Below are 23,316 nucleotides of genomic sequence, written 5' to 3'. Positions count from 1 at the left end.
GGAAGGAAGGAAGGAAGGAAGGAAGGAAGGAAGGAAGGAAGGAAGGAAGGAAGGAAGGAAGGAGGCAAAAGGCAGATGTCATTGTAGGAGCAGGGTTTGTTTTGTTTTGTTTCTTTGGCTGTTGTTTTTTAGCAAAACACAATACTAAAAAACTACACACAAAGAAATATCAGGGACAAGGAAATAAATGCACTTGAAAGACAAAAAAGCAAAACTGTTTGAAGTTTGCAAATTGAATGTTCTGACTTTTTGCCAGTAAAATTAAGAGTCTCACATTAATATACTTTGTTTTATCAACTTTAGCTCAAGAGAGAGAATCAGCTTTCTTTGCTTATTTAAAAGTTCTGGGTGTTGGCCACACAATGCAATATACAGATGAGGTATTATAGAATTGTACACTTGAAACTTATATAATAATGTTATTAACCAATGTCACCACAATAGATTTAATTAAAAGCTTTCTGCATAATCTTTCTACTCAAAACTGTAGGAAAATTCCATGCACTTGTATTTGAAAATATCTTATCAAAATCAAAATTATTACCCAAATCTCAAAGTCTTTTGTTCTTAACATTAAAGGATGTGGAAACAAGGAGAAATAGGTAGTGAGGGATACTTTAAACCTATGGATAATATTTTCTGAAAATTTCTATGACAGTACCATGCTTTACTGGGATCAATTTTAGGAAAAAAAATCTTAAGGAAACATATTAAGCTTTGAATTAATGTCAAAGAAACTCCATGATAGTATGTTCTATCATGGTCAACACAATGACCATTCTGTTGACTTTCTTGAAAATCTTCAGACGAGCCATTTCAGTTAGAAGAACTATGTTTTTAGGATCATCTTTTTTTAGAAATAAGATATTTGGTTATTTTCATATGTGTGTGTATGTGTGTGTGTGTGTAATAATAGTACTATTTATAGTTTCCTGCCAAATTACACATTTCTAAGCCATGGCAAGTTGGATTGATTGAACATTTGAGTCCCATTCATTTGCCATATGGTTAGTGAAGACACCTGTTTTCATCCTTTTAGTATTAATATCATGGCCAAAAAAAAAAATGACAGCTTAAAAAAATCATAACATGCTTGTTTTCAAATTAATACAATTAGGTAAATTTCAAATTTGTAAAACATTTGCATCTTTAAAAATATTTGTTTTTCTTATTAAAAGACTAAATTGATTTTGAAGTCAATACTAAATAGATACTTTCAAAATAGTAGCAGAAATCAAATTTCCAACTTTTAAAATCTAAATGTCATTATATTTTGCTCTGTTATTGTTACTTTAACATTTCTCAATCTGGGACTATTTTAACCTTTCGCACTGATTTTTATGAGGAAAAGCTTTCTGTGATTTTTACACAGGTCCATTTCCATTTTTGAAGTTGACCTTGGAGTTGGTACCTTGGCAAAGAATTATAGGTAAGATGATGGAGCTCTTTTGCTGCTTACAGAACTAAATCCTTTCATATTGAGCCCACGTTGGTCCTTCTTATCACAAATACAATGCAGTAGATAGCAGGATTCTAGGTGGCCTTTACTCATGCTGTTCCAACAGTGTGGATGCTTGTGAAAGGGCAGAGGTCAGGAGGTGCTGCTGATGTTACAGGACTGGAAGAGGAGTGGTTATGTCATATCCCATTCTGGGAATCAAGTGGGCCTCTCTTCCATTATGAGGAAAAGAATATGCAGAGTCCCCCATATCACACAATGGATATTCTCTGTGTGGGTTTGCAAAGGACACTTCCATTAAATTACAGAGTGGACATATTTTGTATTAGATCTGTGTTCAGAATGATCCATAACATGTACAGTTCTTTTATGTGAAAAAGAGTGGACTCTACTGGTGCGGCTCTAAAGAGATTTTATAATTGCGGTTCACAGAGATGCCTGGTGTCTTCTTGGTCCAGGAGGGAACCTAATGCAAATCTTGATCCTTTTAGTCCAAAGAAAGAGCCACATTTCATTATCACCTGCCCGATGGCAGGGACAGTATCTTGGTTTCTATGTAATCTCTCAAAGTGGATAAACCTAGGTGAGCAGTCAGTAAATGTTAAGTAAGGAGATAAACTGGCATAAATAAATCCAGCATTAAAACATACTAATGCTTCATGATTCATGTGCTAGGAGAGCCACTAATGCTTAATATTTAGTTTGTGTTTTGGGTTTACTGTGCAATATCAACAAGACCTTGTTTTAATTAGGGTCAGAAGCAACTGAGTATCTGAGAAGCTATTATTGCTTGCATCCTGTTTTCTATGGGAAGTTCTTTTATGTATGTGTTCTGATAGTACCAGAATAATTCTCTAAAGACAAAATATTGAAAATAAGGGTCTGTTTTACAGAAAAATGAAGCATTTTATCTGATACTTTTGCCACTAAAAAGTTTTTTATTATTAATATATATTAAATCATGTATTAAGTAAATGTTAAGAAATTGATGCAGAAATCCAAGTACTTTATACTTAAGAAAGTTATATCTTTTTCCTACAGACTCTCTCTTTCTCTCTCTCCCTCTTTTCTTTTTTTGAAGGGGAGGAAGGGAAGGAAGAAGAGAGAGAAGGGAGAGAAAGAACAAGATGGGCGGAGAGGGAAAAAGATTTCTCTTTGTTTGGAAAGAATAGACATGTTCCGTATTTTATAAACTCTCTAATTTATATATAGTAGTCACATTAGAATAGCTGATTGTAGATTGAAATTTGGTATAAAACTAGCCTGGGCCAAAAGCTCAAAACGGGTTTCTTGGAGTGATGCTTCACTGATTACTGTATTCAGTGACAGAGAACCGTGCTCCCCCGCTCAGGGGCGTCAGGCTCTGAAGCATCTTAACCATGACAACGGGGTCGGCAACTTGCGAGCCACATGCGGCTCTTTGGGTACTTTCCGTCTCAAAAGCTTGCCGACCCCTGGAAGAGCCAATCCTGTCCCTGACAACAGTTTCAAAATTATTCGAGAGCCATAAATATATTTTTATATAATCACCATTATGTGAATTATATCCTTTAAAAATTTTATAAATGAAACTATGATAGTTTTATTTTCATTTTCAATTTTACTTCAGAGCCTGTGGCTCCCGAGCCGCAGTTTGCTGACCCCTGGCGGTTCTTCCGTCTCAAAAGTTTGCCGACCTCTGGCGAGTAACATTAAGTGGATTGAGGGTACTTGCTCTAACAGTCTCCATAAATTTAACCCAATGCTAAGTAGTACAAAGTCCACGCACTATTGGAAGCTGCTTAACCCAGCTCATTCCTATACAAGTTGTGAGGTAGCCGAACAAGTAGCTAAGCATCTGTCAGATGGCAAAGCAAAATAAAAGGGGATAATTAAGAAAGTATTAATATTTATATGATAAGTGAACTCCTGGGCTATATAGTACTTTTTATTTGTATAAGTCTTTTGGGGGACCTTTGAGTTGTAGGTGATATTTGTAAATTCCCCAATGGAAGAAGCCTATTCTATTCTTTAAAAAGGCTTTGAATGTGAAGTTCAGAGCTACCCAAAATAAGAGAGGCAAGTATTGGACACTTTCTACCTCTCTCCCAGCACCAGTGTAGCTTCCTTTTTTTCCCCCAATCACGAGATGGTTGCTGCTCACAGACACCATGTAAAATGTGCCTATATGACCTGAAGAGAGGTTGGCCTTCTAAAAATCTCCAACCACCAGGATGTCCAGTGTGGCCAGGTTATGACTGCAAATGAAGTTGGATTCCAGGTAACACTTGTGGGTTAGTCTTTAGGCACAGTTCTTTTCCTCTTGACCTTATCTTTGCTGTAAATACATTTACTAGCTTTTCAAAGATTGGTGATTAAACTGCTGACCATTTCCCTTTCCAACTAAACTTTCTGCCATTTGGTGAAAGCATATATAAATTTTTTTTTCAGAAAGGCAATGGGAAGCTTGCCAGGCAAGCTCATTCAATCAAATTCCTTGGTTTTTAACACTGTAAGCAGTGTTATAAATTCTAGGTTTAGATACTGAGGGAGACCTCAATTTACCAGTTCACTCAACTGGAGATGCCAAAGAATGAGGCTCTTCTCTTGGATATAAGAAAAGTATGATAGATGATGCTGGCCACCACCAAGACCATCTCTGGAATGAGTTGCAGAGTTTCCCATGGTTTTGTGCAGATGCTGATTAGAAAGCTAATATAACGTCCTATGGCCAACTGAAGTTCTGGACATGGTTGTGTGACTATGCTACTCTGAGGGTTTAACCTCACATATCATCTGTTAAAATGTTCTTCTATTCTACAAAGTATGTATAAGAAGCACTTTGGTTAAACATATTATATTAATAAATACCACTTTCTTCCTCCACATAATGATGTTCTCATTATTGTTTATGGGTTAAATACTGCAAAAATCTAGGCTCAGTTCTTAGAGAACATTGTCTTGTAAAATGTGAATCTAAGTCTATGGCATTTCTTTGTCATCAAAATGTCACCGACCCTCTAATTTCCCACAAATATTGAGCACCAATAAGGTATATTATCATGCAAGAACGCTACTGTTTTTCACTTTATACCAAAATGGAGCAATCTCTCTTCAACAGTCTCTTCCAGACTTAACATGGTCTTTGGTTTAATTTAAAATTAAATAAGCAAACTAAACAAGGAGGGTCTGCTGAGGATGAGGAACAATTAAAATCCAAATTAATGAGTTACTTTCCCTCTATCTTTCAACTTCCTTCCAAGTAGTAGAAAAGGTGATTTGTGGGTTGAGCTACCACTGGTCATTAATGCTGTCTTCACCTATTAGAAAACTTGTTATAATAAACAGTGTTGTTTATCATTCTCTCAGACTACCAATTAAAACCTTTCTAGTAATAAACTGTTATACAACAAAGAAACTGTGATAATTGCACCTTCAAGGTTCATACTAATATAGCAATGGTAGACTCCTCTGAAACTTCTGAGAAAGTCTGTTAGCACCTTTGAATAGGTTCGTCTCGACTGTGTAGAGAAAATGCCTAAAACGAGAAGTCCATTTCTCTCTGTCCATCTGCGGCTTTGTGTACCTGTGAACACATTTGTTGCTAACTCTGGGCAAGAGGAAAAGTGTGGTCTGCAGTCTGAATTTGTCCTTGGATGCATGAAAGAGCAGACAGAATTCAAATCAAAGTACAGTCAGGTCCTCCGAGCAGCTTTGTCACAGAAGTCCCCAATTCTCTGTCATTTACAGAAACATTCGGGTTTCTATTGTCTTAAGTCTGAGGCACTTGAGGAAAAAGTAGAGTTCCAGCTGGGGTCATCAAACCTCTGAGCTGTCGCTGTGGTGGCTCTGCGGGGGCATCATGGGCTCGCTGCTGCCTGAGCCCTTGGGGGCATCCTTCCTCCTCGCACTCTTCTTGCTCTTGCACATCAAGGCTGCAACGGCAACGAGGCCAAGAGTGAGTAACCCCACGGCGACGCCTCCCATGACCACGACCAGGCTGACCTCAGAGCTGGGACTGTTGAGCTCCCGGGGGAGGGTGCCGTCAGGAGGAACTCTCCCTTTCGGGACCTGCTTCTTGTGGGTGCGGTCCAGGGAAATGTGCTGGATGTTTGTTCCCCGGTTGTTTTCAGCCCCGATTTCCCACACCAGTGCGGGTGTGCTTTTGATCTCCCTCTTCTTCCTGCTCTTGGTAGTTGCCTGGGGCTTCCCTGGACTCACGACAGAGTGGTACTGGTACTCCACACTTCTTTTGCCAATGCCTCCATTGGCACTGTCTTTTGATCTTACTGTGTAGATCGTGTGTATATACCATTCTCGGCCCAAAGCGACCTAGAAAACACAAATTGGTGCGTTAGAAAATTATAACTACATCAACCTAATTCATGACTATTTGCAAAAGAAGTTAACGACAGAGATAACAAATGCCAATTTAATTTAGTCTGCAGAATTCATACACTTAATATTTTTGTGTGTGTAGTATGTGCAAGGCTTTGTGTAAAGAACTCTAAAGTATTTTGTGCAACTCTTGAGGGAACATGTGCTGGTAAATATTTGGTAATCTATGACTTATAGAATGTCAGAACTATAAAGAACTTTAGATATCAGTCTAACTTATTCATTTAAAAATTTAGTAACTAAGAAGACATAGCAGTGACTTGCCCAATGTCACTCAACTAGTTAGTGGCAGAGGCAGGACTAGAACTCAGACCTGAATCTCAGGACTGTTTTCCAATATGCCTCGCTGCATGTTTACATATAAGACCATAGAAAAGCTTTCTGCTTTTCCAGGGCCTGTGAAAAGAAGGGATTTTTCTGATGGCTCTTTAAAGTCAATGCTTTGAGAGTTAACAGTAAAACAAAACAAAAAAAATATCATACTTCAACTTCCTCTTTACAAAGATTTAGAATAACAAATATGCCTCATTAAGATTCCTCTTTAGGTTGAATAAGGATAACACATTGCTTCAGCTCATTTTGTCTGAACAATTTCCAGGAAATATCCTAAAAGGTGTTCTTGCTTCTCCAAGGATTCACAATGTGAGCACATCTCTGAATTTGTCTCATTTGTATGCTCAATGTGGTTATAGTAACCTGTGTCTCTTTCTACTGTCTATCCATAGGTTGGGATTTTCTATCGTGGTTTACAGTCTTTGAGAATGCAAATTTATGTGCTGTGCACAATTATTTTTCTGAATCGAGCAGTTCACATATGATCACTTTACTAAAAATGATCATGAAAAGTCAACAGGAAGTAAATTTTAAATAAGAAAAGCAGATTTCCGGGCTGGCCGAGTGGCGCGTTGGTTAAGAGCTGGCTTGGGACAACAGCTCTGAGCAGCAAGGCCCCGGTTCGGATCCCACATGAGGAACAGTGACACGGCCCTCTACAGCTAAGATGGTGAACAACAGCTTGACCTGGAGCTGGGCTGCCGTGAGTCACCAGCGACGGCATAGGCTGCAGCCCCTGCTGCAGTGGGCTCCCGTAAGCTACCGTGTGTGGCCAGCAGCTGGTGTGAGCTGCCAAGAGCTGCTGTGAGCGGCCGTCCAGAGGCCAGCAACTGAACTGCCTCATTCGGGAAGAGTGCAATGATAATGCCAACAAGGGCCAGTGAAGCGACCTCCTCCACAACTAGACCAAAGAACAAAAGGACAACAACTTGTCTGTTCCCCTTCCCCAATTCCCCAACGCTGTTCCCCTCCCCCAATTCCCCAATAAAATCTTTAAAAAAAAAAAGAAAAAAAGAAAAGCAGATTTCCCAACCATCAGACTTAGATTTCTATTCTGGGCTGAATTAGGGTCTTCATTATACATTGTCTTAAAATAATAATAATAATATATTAATAAAAACAATAATAGCTAGATTTTATGGATTGCTCACCATGTACCCAGTATGGTTGGGTGTGGTTTACATGTGTCATTCAATAGTCACATGAACTGTATACAGTAATACTATAATTGCCATTTACAAATGAGACAGTTGAGGCATTGAAAAGTTAAGTAACTTGCATGTGGTTACATAGTTATTGTGTTCATTGGCTCACCTGAAAGAGTGGTGTTGAGTCGACTTTAAATCCATCAGATCCAGGCTGATTCACTAAGAGAATAGCTTCAGGGTCATCCACTGCTAGCTTGGCATTAAACAGGACATTTCCAAAACTGGTGGCTTGTGTCTCTGGCTGAGCCTTGTCCTTTAAGCAATAAGGGAAATGGGAATTACTGTAGATCATGATAACTTTTGCAAATGCAGAATGTTTTCCTATTAGTTTTGTGCAAGTACAAAACCATAAAACGTCACCACTTAGTTTCATTTAAAAAGATGTTATTGTATTAAAATATAAGACAAAAATGCTTAACTTTGAAAATGGATTTAGTTCATTGTTTGGGTCAAAGTGCTTACTAGAGTTAAAACATTTTAGAAATTTTCAATTACAATTGACATTCAATATTACATTAGTTTCAGGTGTACAGCATAATACTTAGACATTTATATAACCTACAAAGTGATCCTGCCGATAAGTCTGGTTCCCCACCCAATCCCATATATAGTTATTACAATAGTATTGACTACATTCCCTGTGCTGTATTTTACATCCCTTGTGACTATTTCATAACTGCCAATTTGTACTTCTTCACCCCTACACCTTTTTCACCCAGCCTCTCATCTGGCAACCATATGGTAATTCTATTTTTAATTTTTTGAGGAACCTTCATACTGTTTTCCATAGTGGCTGCACCAATTTGCAATCCCACCATCAGTGCATGAGGGCTCCCTTTTCTCCACATCCTCGTCAACACTTGTTATTTATTGATTTACTGATGATAGCCATTCTGACTGGTGTGAGGTGATATCGCATTGTGGTTTTAATTAGCATTTCTCTGATGATTAGCGATGTTTAGCATCTTTTCATGTCTATTGGCCATCTATATGTCTCCTTTTGAGAAATGTCTATTCAGGTCCTCTGCTATTTAAAACTAGTATTTTTAATTTAAGTATAGTACATCCCCATAACTGTTTTTATAACTGCCAATTTGTACATCTCAATCCCTTTCCCTTTTTTTTCCCAGCCCCCACAACCTCCCTCCCATCTGGCAACCATCAAAATTTTCTCTGTATCTATGAGTTTGTTTCTGCTTTGTTTGCTCATTTATTTTGCTTTTTAGAGTCCATATGTAAGTGAAATCGTGTATTTATCTTTCTCTGCCTGGCATATTTCACTTAGCATTATACTCTCTAGCTCCATCCATGTAGTTGCAAATGGTAAGTTTGCATTCTTTCTTATGGCTGAGAAAGATATATACATATACATATTCCATTGTACATGTACAAGCTCTTTATCTATTTGTCTATAGATGGACACTTAGGTTGCTTTCATACCGTGGTTATTGTAAATAATGCTGCAATGGGTATAGGGATGCATATGTCTTTTTAAATTAGTGTTTTGGGTTTCTTCGGATAGCTATCCAGAAGTAGAATTGATGGGTCCTCTTCTCTTGTTATAGACTTTGTTTTAAACTCCACTTTGTCTGATATAAGTATTTCTACTCCAACATTTGTTTCATTTCCATTTGCTTGAAATATATTTTTTCATCCATTTACTTTCAGTCTGTGTGTATGTTTCAATCTGAAGTGGGTCTCTTGCAGGCAGCACATGTATGGATTGTGTTTCCTTATTCATTCAGCCACTTTATGTCTTTTTTTTTTTAAAGATTTTATTGGGGAGTTGGGGGAGGGGAACAGCGTTGAGGAATCGGGGAAGGGAAATAGACAAGTTGCTATCCTTTTGTTCTTTAGTCTAGTTGTGGAGGATGTTGCTTCACTGGCCCATGTTGGTATTGTGATTATTGTGCTCTTCCCGGGTGAGGCAGTTGCTCGCTGGCCATTGGATGGCTACTCACGGCGGCTCATGACAGCTGCTGGCCCCTCACACTGGCTGCCAGCCACTCACGATTGCTCACTGCAGCCTACACCATCGCGAGTGACTCACAGCAGCCCAGCTCCAGGCTGAGCTGTTGTTCACCATCTTAACTATAGAAGGTGCAGGGTCATTGGCCCTCATGTGGGATCCGAACCAGTGCCCTGCTGCTCAGAGCTGGCGTCTCAAGCTAACTCTTAACCAATGCGTCATTCGGCTGGCCCACTTTATGTCTTTTGATTGGAGCATTTAATCATTTGCATTTAAAGTAATTGTTGTTGGGTATATAGTTATTGCCATATTATTATTGACATTTTTTATCTTTTCTCCTCCTCCTCCTCCTCCTCCTCCTCCTCCTCCTCCTCCTCCTTTTCCTCCATTTTATTTTATTTTATTTTATTTTATTTTTTTCTGTTTGCTGTTCTGCTACCCTGTCTTCCAAATTGCTGAGTTGATCGTCTGCTTCATCTAATATACTAATCATTCCCTCTAATGTAGTTTCCAGGTCAATTATTACAATCTTTAATTCTGACTCCTTTTTTTTTAAAGATTTTATTGGGGAATTGGGGGAGGAGAACAGTGCTGGGGAATCGGGGAAGGGGAACAGGCAAGTTACTGTCCTTTGTTCTTCAGTCTAGTTGTGGAGGGCGTCGCTTCACTGGCCCATGTTGGTATTATCATTTTGCTCTTTCCAGGTGAGGCAGATTGCTCGCCGGCCATTGGACGGCCACTCACGGCCACTCATGGCGGCTCACGAAATTGTACACCCACTGCCAGCCAGCTCCACTGCAGCTTATGCCGTTGCCAGCGACTCATGGCAGCCCAGCTCCAGGTGGAGCTGTTGTTCATCATCTTAGCTGTAGAGGGTGCAGCGTTACTGGCCCTCATGTGGGATCCGAACCGGGACCCGCTGCTCAGAGCTGGCGTCCCAAGACAACTCCTAACCAATGCGCCACTCGGCTGGCCCTTGACTCCTTTTTTTTTATGGTTTCTTTCTCTTTGTGTAAGATCTCACTCAATTCATCTACTGTCCCCCTAGGTTCACTGAGTACTCTTATAATCAGTGTTTTGAACTCTGTGTCTATTAGATTGCTTGTTTACATTTTGTTTAGTTCTTTTCTGGAGTTTTTTTCTTCTTCTTTCACTTTGGACATGTTTCTTTGTCTCATTTTGGTGGCTTCTTTGTGTTTGTTTCTATGTATTAGGTATATCTGCTATATCTTCCATTCTTGGTAGAGTGGCTTCATGTAGTAGGTATCATGTAGGACTCAGTCTTCCTAGTCACCTGAGCTGGTATTCTAGGAGTCTCTTTTCTGTGTGTTGTGTATGCTCTCCTGTTGTAATTGAGTCTTGATTGCTGGTGAAACATCAGTGATTGGGATTGAGCTTCAGGCTGGCTGGCTATGAGGATTGGCCATGATAACACTGGACAAGCAGGGGCTTACTCTATATGCTGGATTCAGTCTAGCAGGGCTCTGGTGCCTTCTGAATCCACCCTTTGGGCGTATCATTTGTGGAGCCAATTGGGTGGTACTCTGGTATGGTCTGAAGCTGGTCTAGTCTCTGAGTGTATTGGTTCTGGGGTCTTTTTGGAGGAGCTCTGATGCAGGACAACTTCCACTGTTTTTGTGCCCAGCCAGGGGTCATCTGGTAGGAGCTACAAAGTGTACAAAGTGATCTGTGTTGGTCGCTGCCTATGCTGGGGTTTGTGGTTGCTGGGAGAGGGTATGCTGTGAACCATGGCTGGCTGCTCCTATTACCAGACTTTGGGCTGCTTAGCAAGAAGTACATGGCATGCCCAGGCCAACTGCTGCTTTTTTGTGGTTTGTGCATCTCTGATAGATTTTATGAAAATCTGCAGCTTGGGTCAAGGCCAGCTATTTGTCTTGAATAGCTGCTGAAAAAGGTTTGGGCAGGTGTGTGAGAGTTGGGTGGGGTGGCATCTCAGGGAATAACCAGAGTGGGGCAAGCTCTATTAACTAGGTTGTTGGAGACAAATTTGGCGCCCCCCTGCACCTGCTGGCTATGTGGGGGGAGGGCTCAACAAAGGAACAATGGTGCCTGCCAGCCCTTCAGTCTTAGAAAGTGCTGCCTCTCTAGTCCTTGCTCTGAAGCCAGGCAATTTAGTTCCTTCCCATATGTCCCTGGTGTTTTTCAATCTGCTGTCCTTTCACTAGAGCTTAGGGTGAGTGTTTGTGAATGAGTGAGTCTGTGCTCGGGTCCTTTAAGGGGATACCTGGGTCTACAGCAACCGTCTGTCTCACCTAGATGGAATCCCTGCTGATTTTCACAGCCACATGTTGCGGGGAATCCTCTTCTCAGCACTGGTGCTCCAGGCTGGTGAGCCCAGTGTGGGGCTGGGACTTCTCGTCCTCACTGGGGATTTCTACAGATGAGCTATCCCTCCCAATTCTTAACCACCACATGTGGGTGTGGGAACAGCTCATTGCACGTGTCCACGCCTCCTACCAGTCTCAACATGGCTTCTTCTTTATATTCTTAGTTAAAAGAGTTCTCATAAGCTAGTCTCCAGGTGGTTTCCAAGGGTGTTGCTCTATAATTTACTTTTAATTTTGATTAATTTTGATTAAATTTGGTCATGGGAGGAGAATACAGCATTTATCTACCCCACCATCTTGACCAGAAGTCTGCACTTACCACAATTTTAAATCTATATAAGAGTGAAGTAGAATCAGCTAAGCAGCCATATTCTGCATTTGCTGGACTGTACTTGGGAACATAGCCATCAGCTCCAGTGCATAGGAATACCTTCTCAATGCTGCAGTAAAAGGAATTGCCTAGATTCTGGACAGGATCTACCATGACACGACCATAAATTATATCCCCTGAAACAGAGATGCACAAATATTATTTCTGTTATGTGATAAAGTGTATCTGTGTGACACTGCAAACAATTTTTGACAATCATCACACTAGAAAGAATTTCCTTCTCTTTCTAGTGTGGCATCAAATGTTGAAGACCTTTTTTGTGTTAGCTTAAGGATCTGGTTCACTCCCAGACCTCAGATATGACTACTTTGCAAACTGACCACAAGTGACTGAAGATGTATTCCCCCTCACATGCTCAGCCAGTAGTGGAAGTAAACTCAAGTCTTGGACTACAATTTCACATCCATAATATCCCATTGTGGTTAAAGTCCAGTTTACATAAATAAATTAATTGGCAAGATGCAGACTAATACATTATAGAATAATACTAAAAAAGAAAACATCAATACAAAGTTGAACCGGTTTCATTTGATTGTGAAAGAGGGTTTAAGGAAACTCCCTGGTATTCAAGCATCTATTATATTTCACAGCCATTATTAAATTGCTACCATATGTGTTAGATATTTGGCGAGGTGCTGGGAATATACCACTGAATAAGAAAGGCACAATGCTTGCCCATGAGGCATTTACGGCCTCATGTAGCTGCAGCATTTGAGTCTGTGAAACTTGAAAATACATTCAAGAAAATAATCCAGACTTGTTCCCCAAATCAGTTAGGTTTGGGAAATAGAGATGAACTTCTCCAGAAATAAAACCACCCAGTAACATATACCCAATTTCAGTGATGCCCTCCACCCCTACCACAGTGATAAAGACTCAGTTGTAGTCTTAAAACCACACAAGAGGTTGTAATTTTTTCCCTCAAACACAATCCCAATAAAATAAAGCACAACAGATACAATGTAAAACATACAGAGCAGGCCTCTGATTTTTAAAGTGATACCTTCTGCAAAAGCAACATCACTCTCATGCCCAAATCCCATGGAGCCATCAGACAACCAGAGACTCTTCTTGGAGAGTAGGTACATTTGGGTGTTCAAGCTAAACTCAGCTGCCACTGGATCACTGACCTAAAACCAAGTGTAAAAGCCGTTTTATGTGTTGTTGATTATTCTTACGGCACACACACACATTATTCACAGATACACACACTTAATATACTCTGACATGTAGACTACTGAACACTGTACTGAGATTTTCATGTCCAGTCAAAACACCTTAGGGAATTGTAACATTGGCTTTGTCCTTCTTGAGAAGACAAAATTGGTGAGGTTAAATCATTTTTGAATGGGACTAAATAGTGTTGCTTGAGCTAATTTTGATTGGTTTATTGGGGTATATAAGGGGTTTATAAATATCATGGTCAGTGGAAGGCTAACATTTACTATAAGTTTTTAGACAAAAAGTACCATAACATTTCTTTTAATGCATGGCAATTAGGTACTTTGAGGTGGCATGAACTACAGAACATTTATTCTTCTTGAAGATCAAGAACATCACGAAGAAGTGCAGAAGAACTTTGGGGAAAATTCTCAAATCTCCAAGACAGCAAACTCCAGGAAGAGACAAGATCACATAGGAAAAAAAAATAACGCTTGTATACTCTTAAACTATGGATTTTATATACTGAACCAACAACAGATAAAGGGCAATTCGTTCCTCCTTTCTTCCTCCCTTCCTTCCTATCTGATTTCCTTTTTTCTCAGCATGCAAGAATTAAAAAGTCATTGTGTGAATTTGTTTAACCGATAAAAATAAACCAAACAAATAACAAAGTGGGATTCTGTAAGTCATGGGAAAATAATTTCATGAGACGCACCTGTTGGAATCGGATGTCAAGGTCAAAGGTGACAGGCTCTCTGGGGTTGCAAGTGACTGGCAGGCGGTACTCCTGATGTGATGGAGTCGTGCATGGCAGCAGTTTTACAGTGTATGTCCCTGAGTAGTCACGTACCTTTGAGGAGAAGAGAGGGCATTTAAAAACCCGAGGTGCAATCAGAGGCAGCAGAAAAAGGAAAATTAAGTAAAGAGCCTTAGTCACTTACTGCAAAGTCAGACACAAAGCTCCATTGCTGGACTGGCTGGTTATATGTCGGCTCACTCCTTATTAGGCGCAGGGAAAATGTCAGACCTGGATGATCAGCTGACATGATCATTGAGCTTGTGAAGGACGCTAGAAAAGTGCCAATAACAATAATGATACAGTGGTTAAAAGACTGCGTTAACAGTTTTGAGTTTTCAAAGTACTTTATGATACATTATTTGCTTTTATTCTTATAGTAAGCCTACAAAGTAGCAGGGTTAGTACATTTATCCTCGTTTTGAAGCTAGAGAAACTGTGTGGCTCTCCCAAGATCCCACAGTTAGAAATCTCCTGATTTCTAATTCAGTGCTTTTTCCACTGTATAATTCTGTTAAAAGATAATGCTCAAATAGTACAAGGCTACTTTCCAGGGAGGTAGAACAGTGCAACAAAGTCTGATGTGAATGCATTTATTGTGCACCAAAGCTATTAGCATCCACACAGCTGGGCAAACCCCATTTATAAATTAAATTTAATTTTAATGAGAATGCCTGCGATTGTGTATAAACAAAAATCCAGTTTATTAGAAAGGTAGACATATATCATATGGTTGCTGGACTTAATCATGGTGATCACGTTTTTAGGTACATAAATGTTGAATAACTATGGTGTACACCTGTAACTGATACAATATTGTATGTTAACCATATTCTTTACTAAAAAAAAAAATAAAAAGGTAGATATATGAATGGGAACTGTAAAGGCCAGGAAATCCTCATTTTCCAGAACTGTCAATTACAATAAAGAAAAATGATTCCCCTTGGTTCTGTATTTCTTGTAACTCAGTCTCATAAAAATATAATGAACTTTTTTTCTCTTCCTGAATTTTCAGCCCTAGTCTCTCCTTTGTTCAGAGGTGATACCTAGAAGAAGAAGGATGTAGAAGACAATTAGTGACTATTTTCCCCTACTAATCTGGTATGACTTGGCACATTAGTAACATAGACAAACCAGTTTAGTAATATAGAGAGTCAAATAAAAAATTATTTCTAATGAAATGTCCTTTATGTTTATTTATTTATTTATATTTATTATTATTTTTTTAAAGATTTTTATTGGGGAATTGGGAGATGGGAACAGCGCTGGGGAATTGGGGGAAGGGGAACAGACAAGTTGCTGTCCTTCTGTTCTTTAGTCTAGTTGTAGAGGACGTTGCTTCACTGGCCTAAGTTGGCACCATCATTGCGATCTTCCCGGGCCAGGCAGATCAGTTGCCGGCTTCTGAACGGCCGCTCACTGTGGCTGCTGGCTGCTCACGCTGGCTGCTGGCTACACACAGTAGCCCATGGCAATCCACTGCAGCAGGGGCTGCAGCCTACGCCGTCACCAGCGACTCACAGCAGCCCAGCTCCAGGTTGAGCTGTTGTTCAGCATCTTAGCTGTGGAGGGCAGTGTCTCTGGCCCTCATATGTGAGATCTGAACTGGGGCCCTCTGTCATCCCAAGCCAGCTCTTAACCAACGCGCCACTCGGCCAGCCCGAAATGTCCTTTACATTTAAAAAAGCCTTTGACATGGGACTTTAGTGACTGCTACCTTATTGATATTCAAAGCACAGTCCATCAGTTAGTAAAATTACATGGCCAATACTTAAAAGTAATTAGTTAACATATCTAAAACTTAAGTATGATAGTGAAGTGACACTTCTGGCTTTATTATAAAGGTTTCTTACAGTACCTAAGAAATAGTTGTGAACAGAAAAGGGCTTGTTGGACAAATAAATTAAGTCAATTTTTTTTTTTGTACATTGGAATTGAAGTAGAGAAGGGAATTACTGTTGCTATGCTCTTTATCTAAGGAAAAGTATTTTCTCCAGAAGTCTACATGGATAATAATTTTGTAGATTATGAGAGGTAGCCAAATAATTATCAAGACCTCATGATATGCAATATGGAAAACTCTACCCTTGTGGATTGGGGAGTGGCTATTAATGGGCAATGGGGATTACCAGGGTGTGACAGCACAAACAAGCCATGGAACTGGGCCTCCGTCTTGAAGTTCACAACCAAGCGTCCCTCTTCACTGATGCGCATGCTGGTTGGATACAGAGAACCTACAGTGGGATAGCACACAAAAGTGGAAATATTGGTGACCAGGTTCTCCTAATGTACAGAATTTCTTCCAAAAGTGAATTCAGATTCATCTTATCTTTAAGCATTTTAGCTAAAGGGTATTATCAGAAGTATTCTGAGTGGTAAGAGAGGCAGAAGATAAAATATGGGATTAAAATATGTCAAATAATCTGAAATGGTGATCCAGGGTGATTATATTACCTTTCACATGGCTTTGAGGTAATATTAATTTGTTTAAGACAGCAGATTTTAAGATGCACTATCAACGGTCTGTCCCCTCTGGCTCATAAAAAAGTAATGCAGGCATGATGCTCAGACATGCATGGAACCAGAGCAGTGGTATATGCCTGAAAAGAAACAGCACTGATTCTACTAATGGATTAATTAGCTTTATGCTTGTGACTTTGAATTATGATTCTGACATGGAGATTGAAACAAAGTTTTGCAGATGCTTATGGGCCCAACAGTTAGTAGCATTTACCACGATTGTTCCAAGACATTTAGCTAAAGTATCACAGAATAATAGAACTTTAAAACAGAAAGAATATTAGAAGTCTAGTCTATATTTCAGAAGAAACTGAATGCCATAAAGGTTAAGCAATATGTTCGAGATCGCACAGCTAATTAGCTGTAGAGCCAGGATTAGAATCCAGGACACAATTTATACTGGACTTTAAAACGCCCCTTCCCATTTTCAGAAACAAAGATGTGTAACTTTTTTTCTTGGGTTAACTCCTTATTTTCAATTGAAACTTCCTCTATCCATTTTCTAGAATCTAGGGAAATACACAGACTGTGTTGTATGACACATAAACAATTAATCATGTAGAATGGACTATGAGAGTTAAATATCCATGAAATGTAGATGTTATATTTAATGGTCACATATTACACAAAATTTGAGCCACTGATATGATTTAAAGTTTTTTCATTACAAAACTAAAATTATCTTAAAATGTTGAAAATAAAAAAGAAATACACTGAAAGTTGCTTCTATTACTTTTAGCTACAGTAAAAATTTGTTTTAAGTAATTCAAATAGGTAAGAAAACTAGTTTTCCAAGTCTTCATTAACCCACCTTGGAGTTCGGCTTCTGGTGGGCTGCCAATTCCATCATTCCACAAGATGGCAGTGTCATACACAAAAGTCAGACGCAGCTCGGACTTCAAGTCAAAATGCTGCCAGCCTCCTACGCCAACAGGGGAATGGAACACGTAGGAAACATACAGAGGAACTCGAAGAGTCACATAGGACTGCACGAGGTTTAGGACCTAAAACAATGAAATTATATCTATCAACACCATTCAGTGTTATTAATTACATGAGCCTAATTTTGTACAAGCCATTTTCTCCTTTCAGTAACTGAAGAGTTTGAGTAATCATTTAGGAAAAAAAAACCACAAACCATTTACAACACTTAATTTTGGAGCAATTAAATAGTTGTGGCTATACTACCTTCCTTTGTAACACAGGATATGTAGCATAAATCTTTAAGATAAATTGCATTATTTTCAGCATACTAATACAGTCTTTTTAGTTTTACAGCAGCTTTATTAAGAAACAGTTTATATACCATATAATTCATCTATTTAAAGATGACAAACCAATGGCATTTAGTATATCTGGGGGGTTGTGCAACTTTTATCACAATCAATTTTTGGACATTTTTATCCCATATCCATTAGCAGCCACTCACTTAATCCCTCCCCAGTTCCCCACCCCCAGTTCCTGGCAACCACTAGCTTACTTTCAGTCTCTATGTATTTGCCTATTCTGCACATTTCATATAAATGGAATCATATAATATATGGTCTTTTGTGACAGCTTCCTTCAATTAGCATGCTGTTTTTAAGGTGCATCCCTGTTGTAGCATGTTTCAGTACTTTTATTACTGAACAGCATCTTATTATTATATGCATATGCCACATTTTATTAATCCTTTCCTCTGTTGATGGGCATTTGAATTGCTTCCAGTTTGGAACTATTATGAATAACACTGTTATAAGGTATTTTTAAATTATTATATAAAGAGGAAATAAAGTAGGAAAGATCTAGAAGCAAATATGTTTAGTAATGACGTAATACTTAAGATGTCTTAAAAATAATTAGTTGAAATGATTTACCTTTATTTTTGCCCGTTTTTCCCATCCTAAATGCAGAAATGTAAAGGGTCGTAGAACTTATGTAATTCTAAAGTAGCATGTGTTCACCAAGCATTTAGTTTGCTTTCCTTTAGGTGCTGTCTCATAAAATGTTTTCATTTCAATCTGATCTGCCTGTACTCAGATGAAGCTGTAGTCCACTGTTGTTAAGACATGCATTTGCATAATTTTACCAACAGTGGGTGGGTGTGGAAGTAATCTGGCACATAAAAACAGAGGGAAAAGTCCATTTGTCTCTCTTGCAATTACATCAGTGACTATATCCACTCCTCACATTCACCCTATTAAATGACGTATTTTTTTTTAAAGATTTTATTGGGAAATTGGGGAATTGCGGAAGGGGAACAGACAAGTTGCTGTCCTTTTGTTCTTCAGTCTAGTTGTGGAGGACATTGCTTCACTGGCGCATGTTGGTATTATCCTTGCGCTCTTCCCAGGTGAGGCAGTCACTTGCCTGTTATTGGATGGCCGCTCATGGTGGCTCACGGCAACTCATGAAAGCTCACGCCAGCTGCTGGCCAGCCCCACTGCAGCCTATGCTGTCACTGGCAACTCACAGCAGCCCAGCTCCAGGTCTAGCTGTTGTTTACCATCTTAGCTGTAGAGGGCGCAATGTCACTGGCCCTCAATGTGGGATCGGAACCAGGGCCCTTCTGCTCAGAGCTAGCATCCCAGCCAACTCCTAACCAATGCACCACTCGGCCGGCCCTTAAATGACATTTTAATTCACTTAATTAAATGTCCAGATAAGTACCATGATGTGGTTAAGAGCACAGGCTTACAAGTGACATGAACTTGGACAAGTTATTTGAATTCTCTTTGCTTCAGCTTTCTCATCTCTCAAAAGGGGACAACATTAGTACTTGTTTCAGTGTTGTGAGGACAGAATTAATGGAAATACGTAAAGTACTTAGAAGAATGGTAGGCACATAAGCGTATTAAACATTAAATAAATGTAATTATTATAATTATTGTTAGTACTATTGTTAGATATTTTTTTCTTCTCTAGACCTCAAAACTAATGGGGAAAATTAGGGAACTACCTCAAAGGGTTAGATTTCTTCTACCTTAATTTATATTTTCTTCTCCCTCACCTATATTTAAAGAATGTGTGTGGGGTGGGTGACGGGGACCAGAGGTTGGGATGTAGGAGAACATCAATAGTGAGGGGAGAAATAGAAGTTTAAGCCCAAGGAAGAAAGTAGGGAAAACAAGATGGGTTTCTCTGAGCTTCACTCTAAGAGAAAAAGAACATGTTTTATTAGATTGTATTGCCATTTACACTGAGGCTTTTAGAATTTTTTAACAAGATCCTAAAATTTCAATGATTTACACTAAATCTGGTAATCTCAATGATGTCAATCATCATGGTTGTGCTATTAAATTTATTTTCAATAATGCAAAAGCAAAAAGAAATTTTTCATTAGAAACTCATACAGTGAGCTGGCCATAGTACTTATGAAAATCACACAAATTGGTTAAGAATTGGATGGTTTGATAATTTTTATATTGCACTCTCTTTTATTCCTAGTATTATGTAAATTAAGCCTCTCAGGCAGGCTAAACTTAACTGAAACCTGCAAGTTGCCAGTTTTCATCTAAAGGAATAGAATTTTTGGCAGCTCAACTACAGAAGTATAACAATGAGTTTTTAGCCAGCAGTGGCAATGGGAAGAAAAAAATTCTGAACTTAAAAAATTAAATAGAGTAACTGTGATAAACAAAACCCCAGCAAAGTATAGTCAGTTTAGCTGAATGTTTTACAGAGATGAACACAGTAGAGGGCAGTATTTGCATTGAAAATGCCCTTGATACATTGGAGAAGTGGGCAAATATTGGGTTGTCGGAAGTCATGACGCATTTTCGCAACAAAAAACATAGAAAAAATATGTCATGACTTTTCCGACCACCCAATATAACAGGATAAGGCATAAGCAGATAAATGCAGGGTTTTCACTAGAGCAGGCTATCTGGGTTGCATATATGAAAGATACAAAAGTGCTGCCAGAGAAGACAGAAAACATTTTTGAAGGTAAAAACAGACTATAAACTAGACAAGAACCACAGAGAAGTTCCATGGTACCAGGTGACTTTAACAAAGAAGACCTAGAACTAATGTAATCTTATGACTCTGTTCAGTTTTGTTTATGCCAGTAGATCCTGTGACTTAAGAAAGATTCTGAGACAAGAACAACCGGGGGGAAAAGAAAAAGAAAAAAAAAAAAGAATGATTTAATAATGAACTGAAAAGAAGCTCTGCGGGGAAGAGTTAAAGGAACCAGAGATGTTTGACTACAAAGGAAAAGGTGGAGGTAGATTTGTTAGTATGAGTCTTTATTTTTATTTTGGGAATAGGACGCTTTTGGTTTCATGCTTCTTTCAGGTGGCAAAGACAGGCTGGGGAGGAGGGAGAACACTTATGAGGAGTAACACTTATGAGGGTTTAACTAACTTGCCCAAGGGCACATAGCTAGAAAATATTAGAGCCAAATTTAGGTCTGCATTGGTTTGATTCCAACATCCAGGCTCTTCCACTGTTCCACACTGTCTTTCTGTTGGTGTTATTTGGCATTTTTACTAATCCATGCAAGCTTTTGAATATTTTGCTGCTTTTAGAGGAGGTGGTTAAGAAAATGTCTCAATACCTTTGAGTCCAATAGTTCTCAGACATAATAACATATGGCTACCCATTCAACATCAACAGCAGCTGAACTTGCCAAGTTTCACAGCTTTGCTGTGGGATTAAACTGATAGTGAGTTATCTGCTTTTCTCTTGCTACTACTTGTTTTATATTTTAACACTTCAGGCATATAGAACAGAAAATATCTGAGCTCACCTGAGTTAAATCTTCAAAGACATGATATATCCTGGGTATGATTCAACACATTAATGTATATGCCTATTTCTATAAATTCTGTTCAGTACAGGTAGGACAGAGTACCGCTTTAGTTCAAATACTAACTACAATTGTAGACTACGCCCTACATATTTTATATTCTCTATTATAAGCACGAATGGAGACCTTGCTTACTTACCATTTTAACAACATTGTTGATGATGATAGTGATGGTTGTGGTGGGGATTTATGTGTGTGTCCTTTATGTGTAAATGTCTATCTGTGGAGTATGAAAATGAGTCATTGACTGTAGAGTAGAAATAATGTTGAGCTTTTAATGAAAATACTTTTGACTATGTTAGTGGTGGAGAAATGAAACAGGGAGGGCCGAAAGGGGGAGAAAACTAGAAAGAGAAGAGAAACAGGATAGAAGAAGAGAAAGGTAGGAGGTAGGGGAGAAGAAAGATAGTAAGGAGGGAGAAAAACTAGATTGACCTTGAGATTGTAAATCCTTACTATAGCTGGCTTATGATAAGATACATCACAGGCATCTGTACATATACACAAGAAACGATAATGTATACTTTGAAGAGTAATTAGCATTTGGATTTAAAAAAAAATATCAGAGCAGATTCAGAGCATTGCTAAAAAATTCATATATTTTGATACATTGTTCCAGAAATAGACATGGATTTTCACATCACTCATGCCAATCATTTGGTCCCTTTTGTACCTAAGGACCTATATCACCAAGATGGAAGACTGGAGTTGGCAGTTAGTCCAAATCTATGTAACTGAACAAAACCAACTGGTTTACCAGTGAACAAAGCTCAGATGTTAAAAACTCATACCTGTCCATCTGTTCCAACGGTGCCTCCACAGTCAGTGAGAAGTTCTGACATGTCATAGTAGCTAACAAACTCCCACAAACAGGCCTCTAGATTCAAGTTTCGGTAGAATCGTAAGGTACTGGAACCTCTGATAGATGAGCTGTACTGGTAAGGATATGTCTCCCCGACTATTTCTGGATTTTTTGTAGCATCAGTCAAAAAACCATGATGGGTCTTTACTTCAGTATAATCCAGGAGATTTGAGCACTTATGGTTTCCAATCCTTGTGCCATCAGGGCTGAGGGTAAGCTCAAAGTTGGAAAGTTCTTTAGTGGAGATCACTGGGAGCATCCCTAGAAGGAATTGTAATCATTGTTACCATTCTCACTAATAGCAAAGGGCTTAGAACACTTTAATTTCTTTATATCTTGACAAGTCTTATAAAATACTGTAGAGCAGTGATTATCAAAGTGGACACCTAGGACCCCTGGAGGTCCTGGGAATTTTTCAGGAAGTCTATAACATTAAAGCTATTTTCAAGATGATACTAAGAAACTATTTGACTCTTCCTCCCTTATTCTCTCACTGTTGCAGGTCTGGTTTTGCCTGATGGGTCTCTCCTCAGCCTTTTGCTCTCCTGAGTTGCATGTCCAAAACAAGCATAGACAACCTGGGTGTCCATCAATGGAAGAATGGATAAAGAAGAGGTGGTACATACCGGGGGTGCCAAAAAATGGATACAAGTGGACATTTTGATCAATGTTGCTCAAGCAGTAGTTCACCGTAATCAGAAGTGTCTGGACGCTGATGGTAACCACTTTGAGCACCTCTTGTAATTGCAGAAGTCAAACGTGGCTTGTATTCATCTTTTGTTATCAGTATATATTGAGTATTATAATTTTAATACAGTTTTCCTTTCTTAAAATGTGTATGCATTTTTTGGCACCCTCTGTATATACAATGGAATATTACTCAGTCATAGAAAGAAATAAAATCTTATCACCTGCAACAAATTGGATGGACTTAGAGGGTATTGTGTTGAGTGGAGTAAGTCAGACAGAGAAAGACAAACACCATATGATTTCACTTATATGTGGAATCTAAAGAACAACATAAGCCAACAAACAAAACAGAAACAAACTCATAGATACAGAGAACATTTTCATGGTTGCCAGTTGGGAGGAGGGTT

The 23,316-nt window shown here is 38.9% G+C and overlaps 1 protein-coding gene across 1 annotated transcript in view; it reads right to left on the bottom strand.

Moving 5' to 3' along the window:
* Positions 1-3,436: 3,436 nt before the first annotated feature.
* Positions 3,437-23,316, bottom strand: part of FREM2 (FRAS1 related extracellular matrix 2) — a 196,196-nt gene continuing 176,316 nt past the window's right edge. Inside the window, exons 16-24 of the mRNA XM_019658718.1 lie at positions 22,149-22,480; positions 17,377-17,569; positions 16,175-16,279; positions 14,191-14,318; positions 13,965-14,099; positions 13,089-13,215; positions 12,014-12,201; positions 7,484-7,630; positions 3,437-5,770 (exon numbers count right to left, since the gene is read on the bottom strand). Of these exons, the coding sequence (XP_019514263.1) occupies positions 5,258-5,770; positions 7,484-7,630; positions 12,014-12,201; positions 13,089-13,215; positions 13,965-14,099; positions 14,191-14,318; positions 16,175-16,279; positions 17,377-17,569; positions 22,149-22,480 (1,868 nt within the window). The 3' untranslated portion in view covers positions 3,437-5,257. The remainder of the gene's footprint in view (positions 5,771-7,483; positions 7,631-12,013; positions 12,202-13,088; positions 13,216-13,964; positions 14,100-14,190; positions 14,319-16,174; positions 16,280-17,376; positions 17,570-22,148; positions 22,481-23,316) is intronic.

The sequence above is a fragment of the Hipposideros armiger genome, unplaced genomic scaffold, assembly GCF_001890085.2.
Source record: "Hipposideros armiger isolate ML-2016 unplaced genomic scaffold, ASM189008v1 scaffold_287, whole genome shotgun sequence".
Lineage (NCBI taxonomy): Eukaryota > Metazoa > Chordata > Mammalia > Chiroptera > Hipposideridae > Hipposideros > Hipposideros armiger.
Note: the sequence above shows the minus strand (reverse complement) of the source record. Positions and strands in the feature narration are given on the sequence as shown.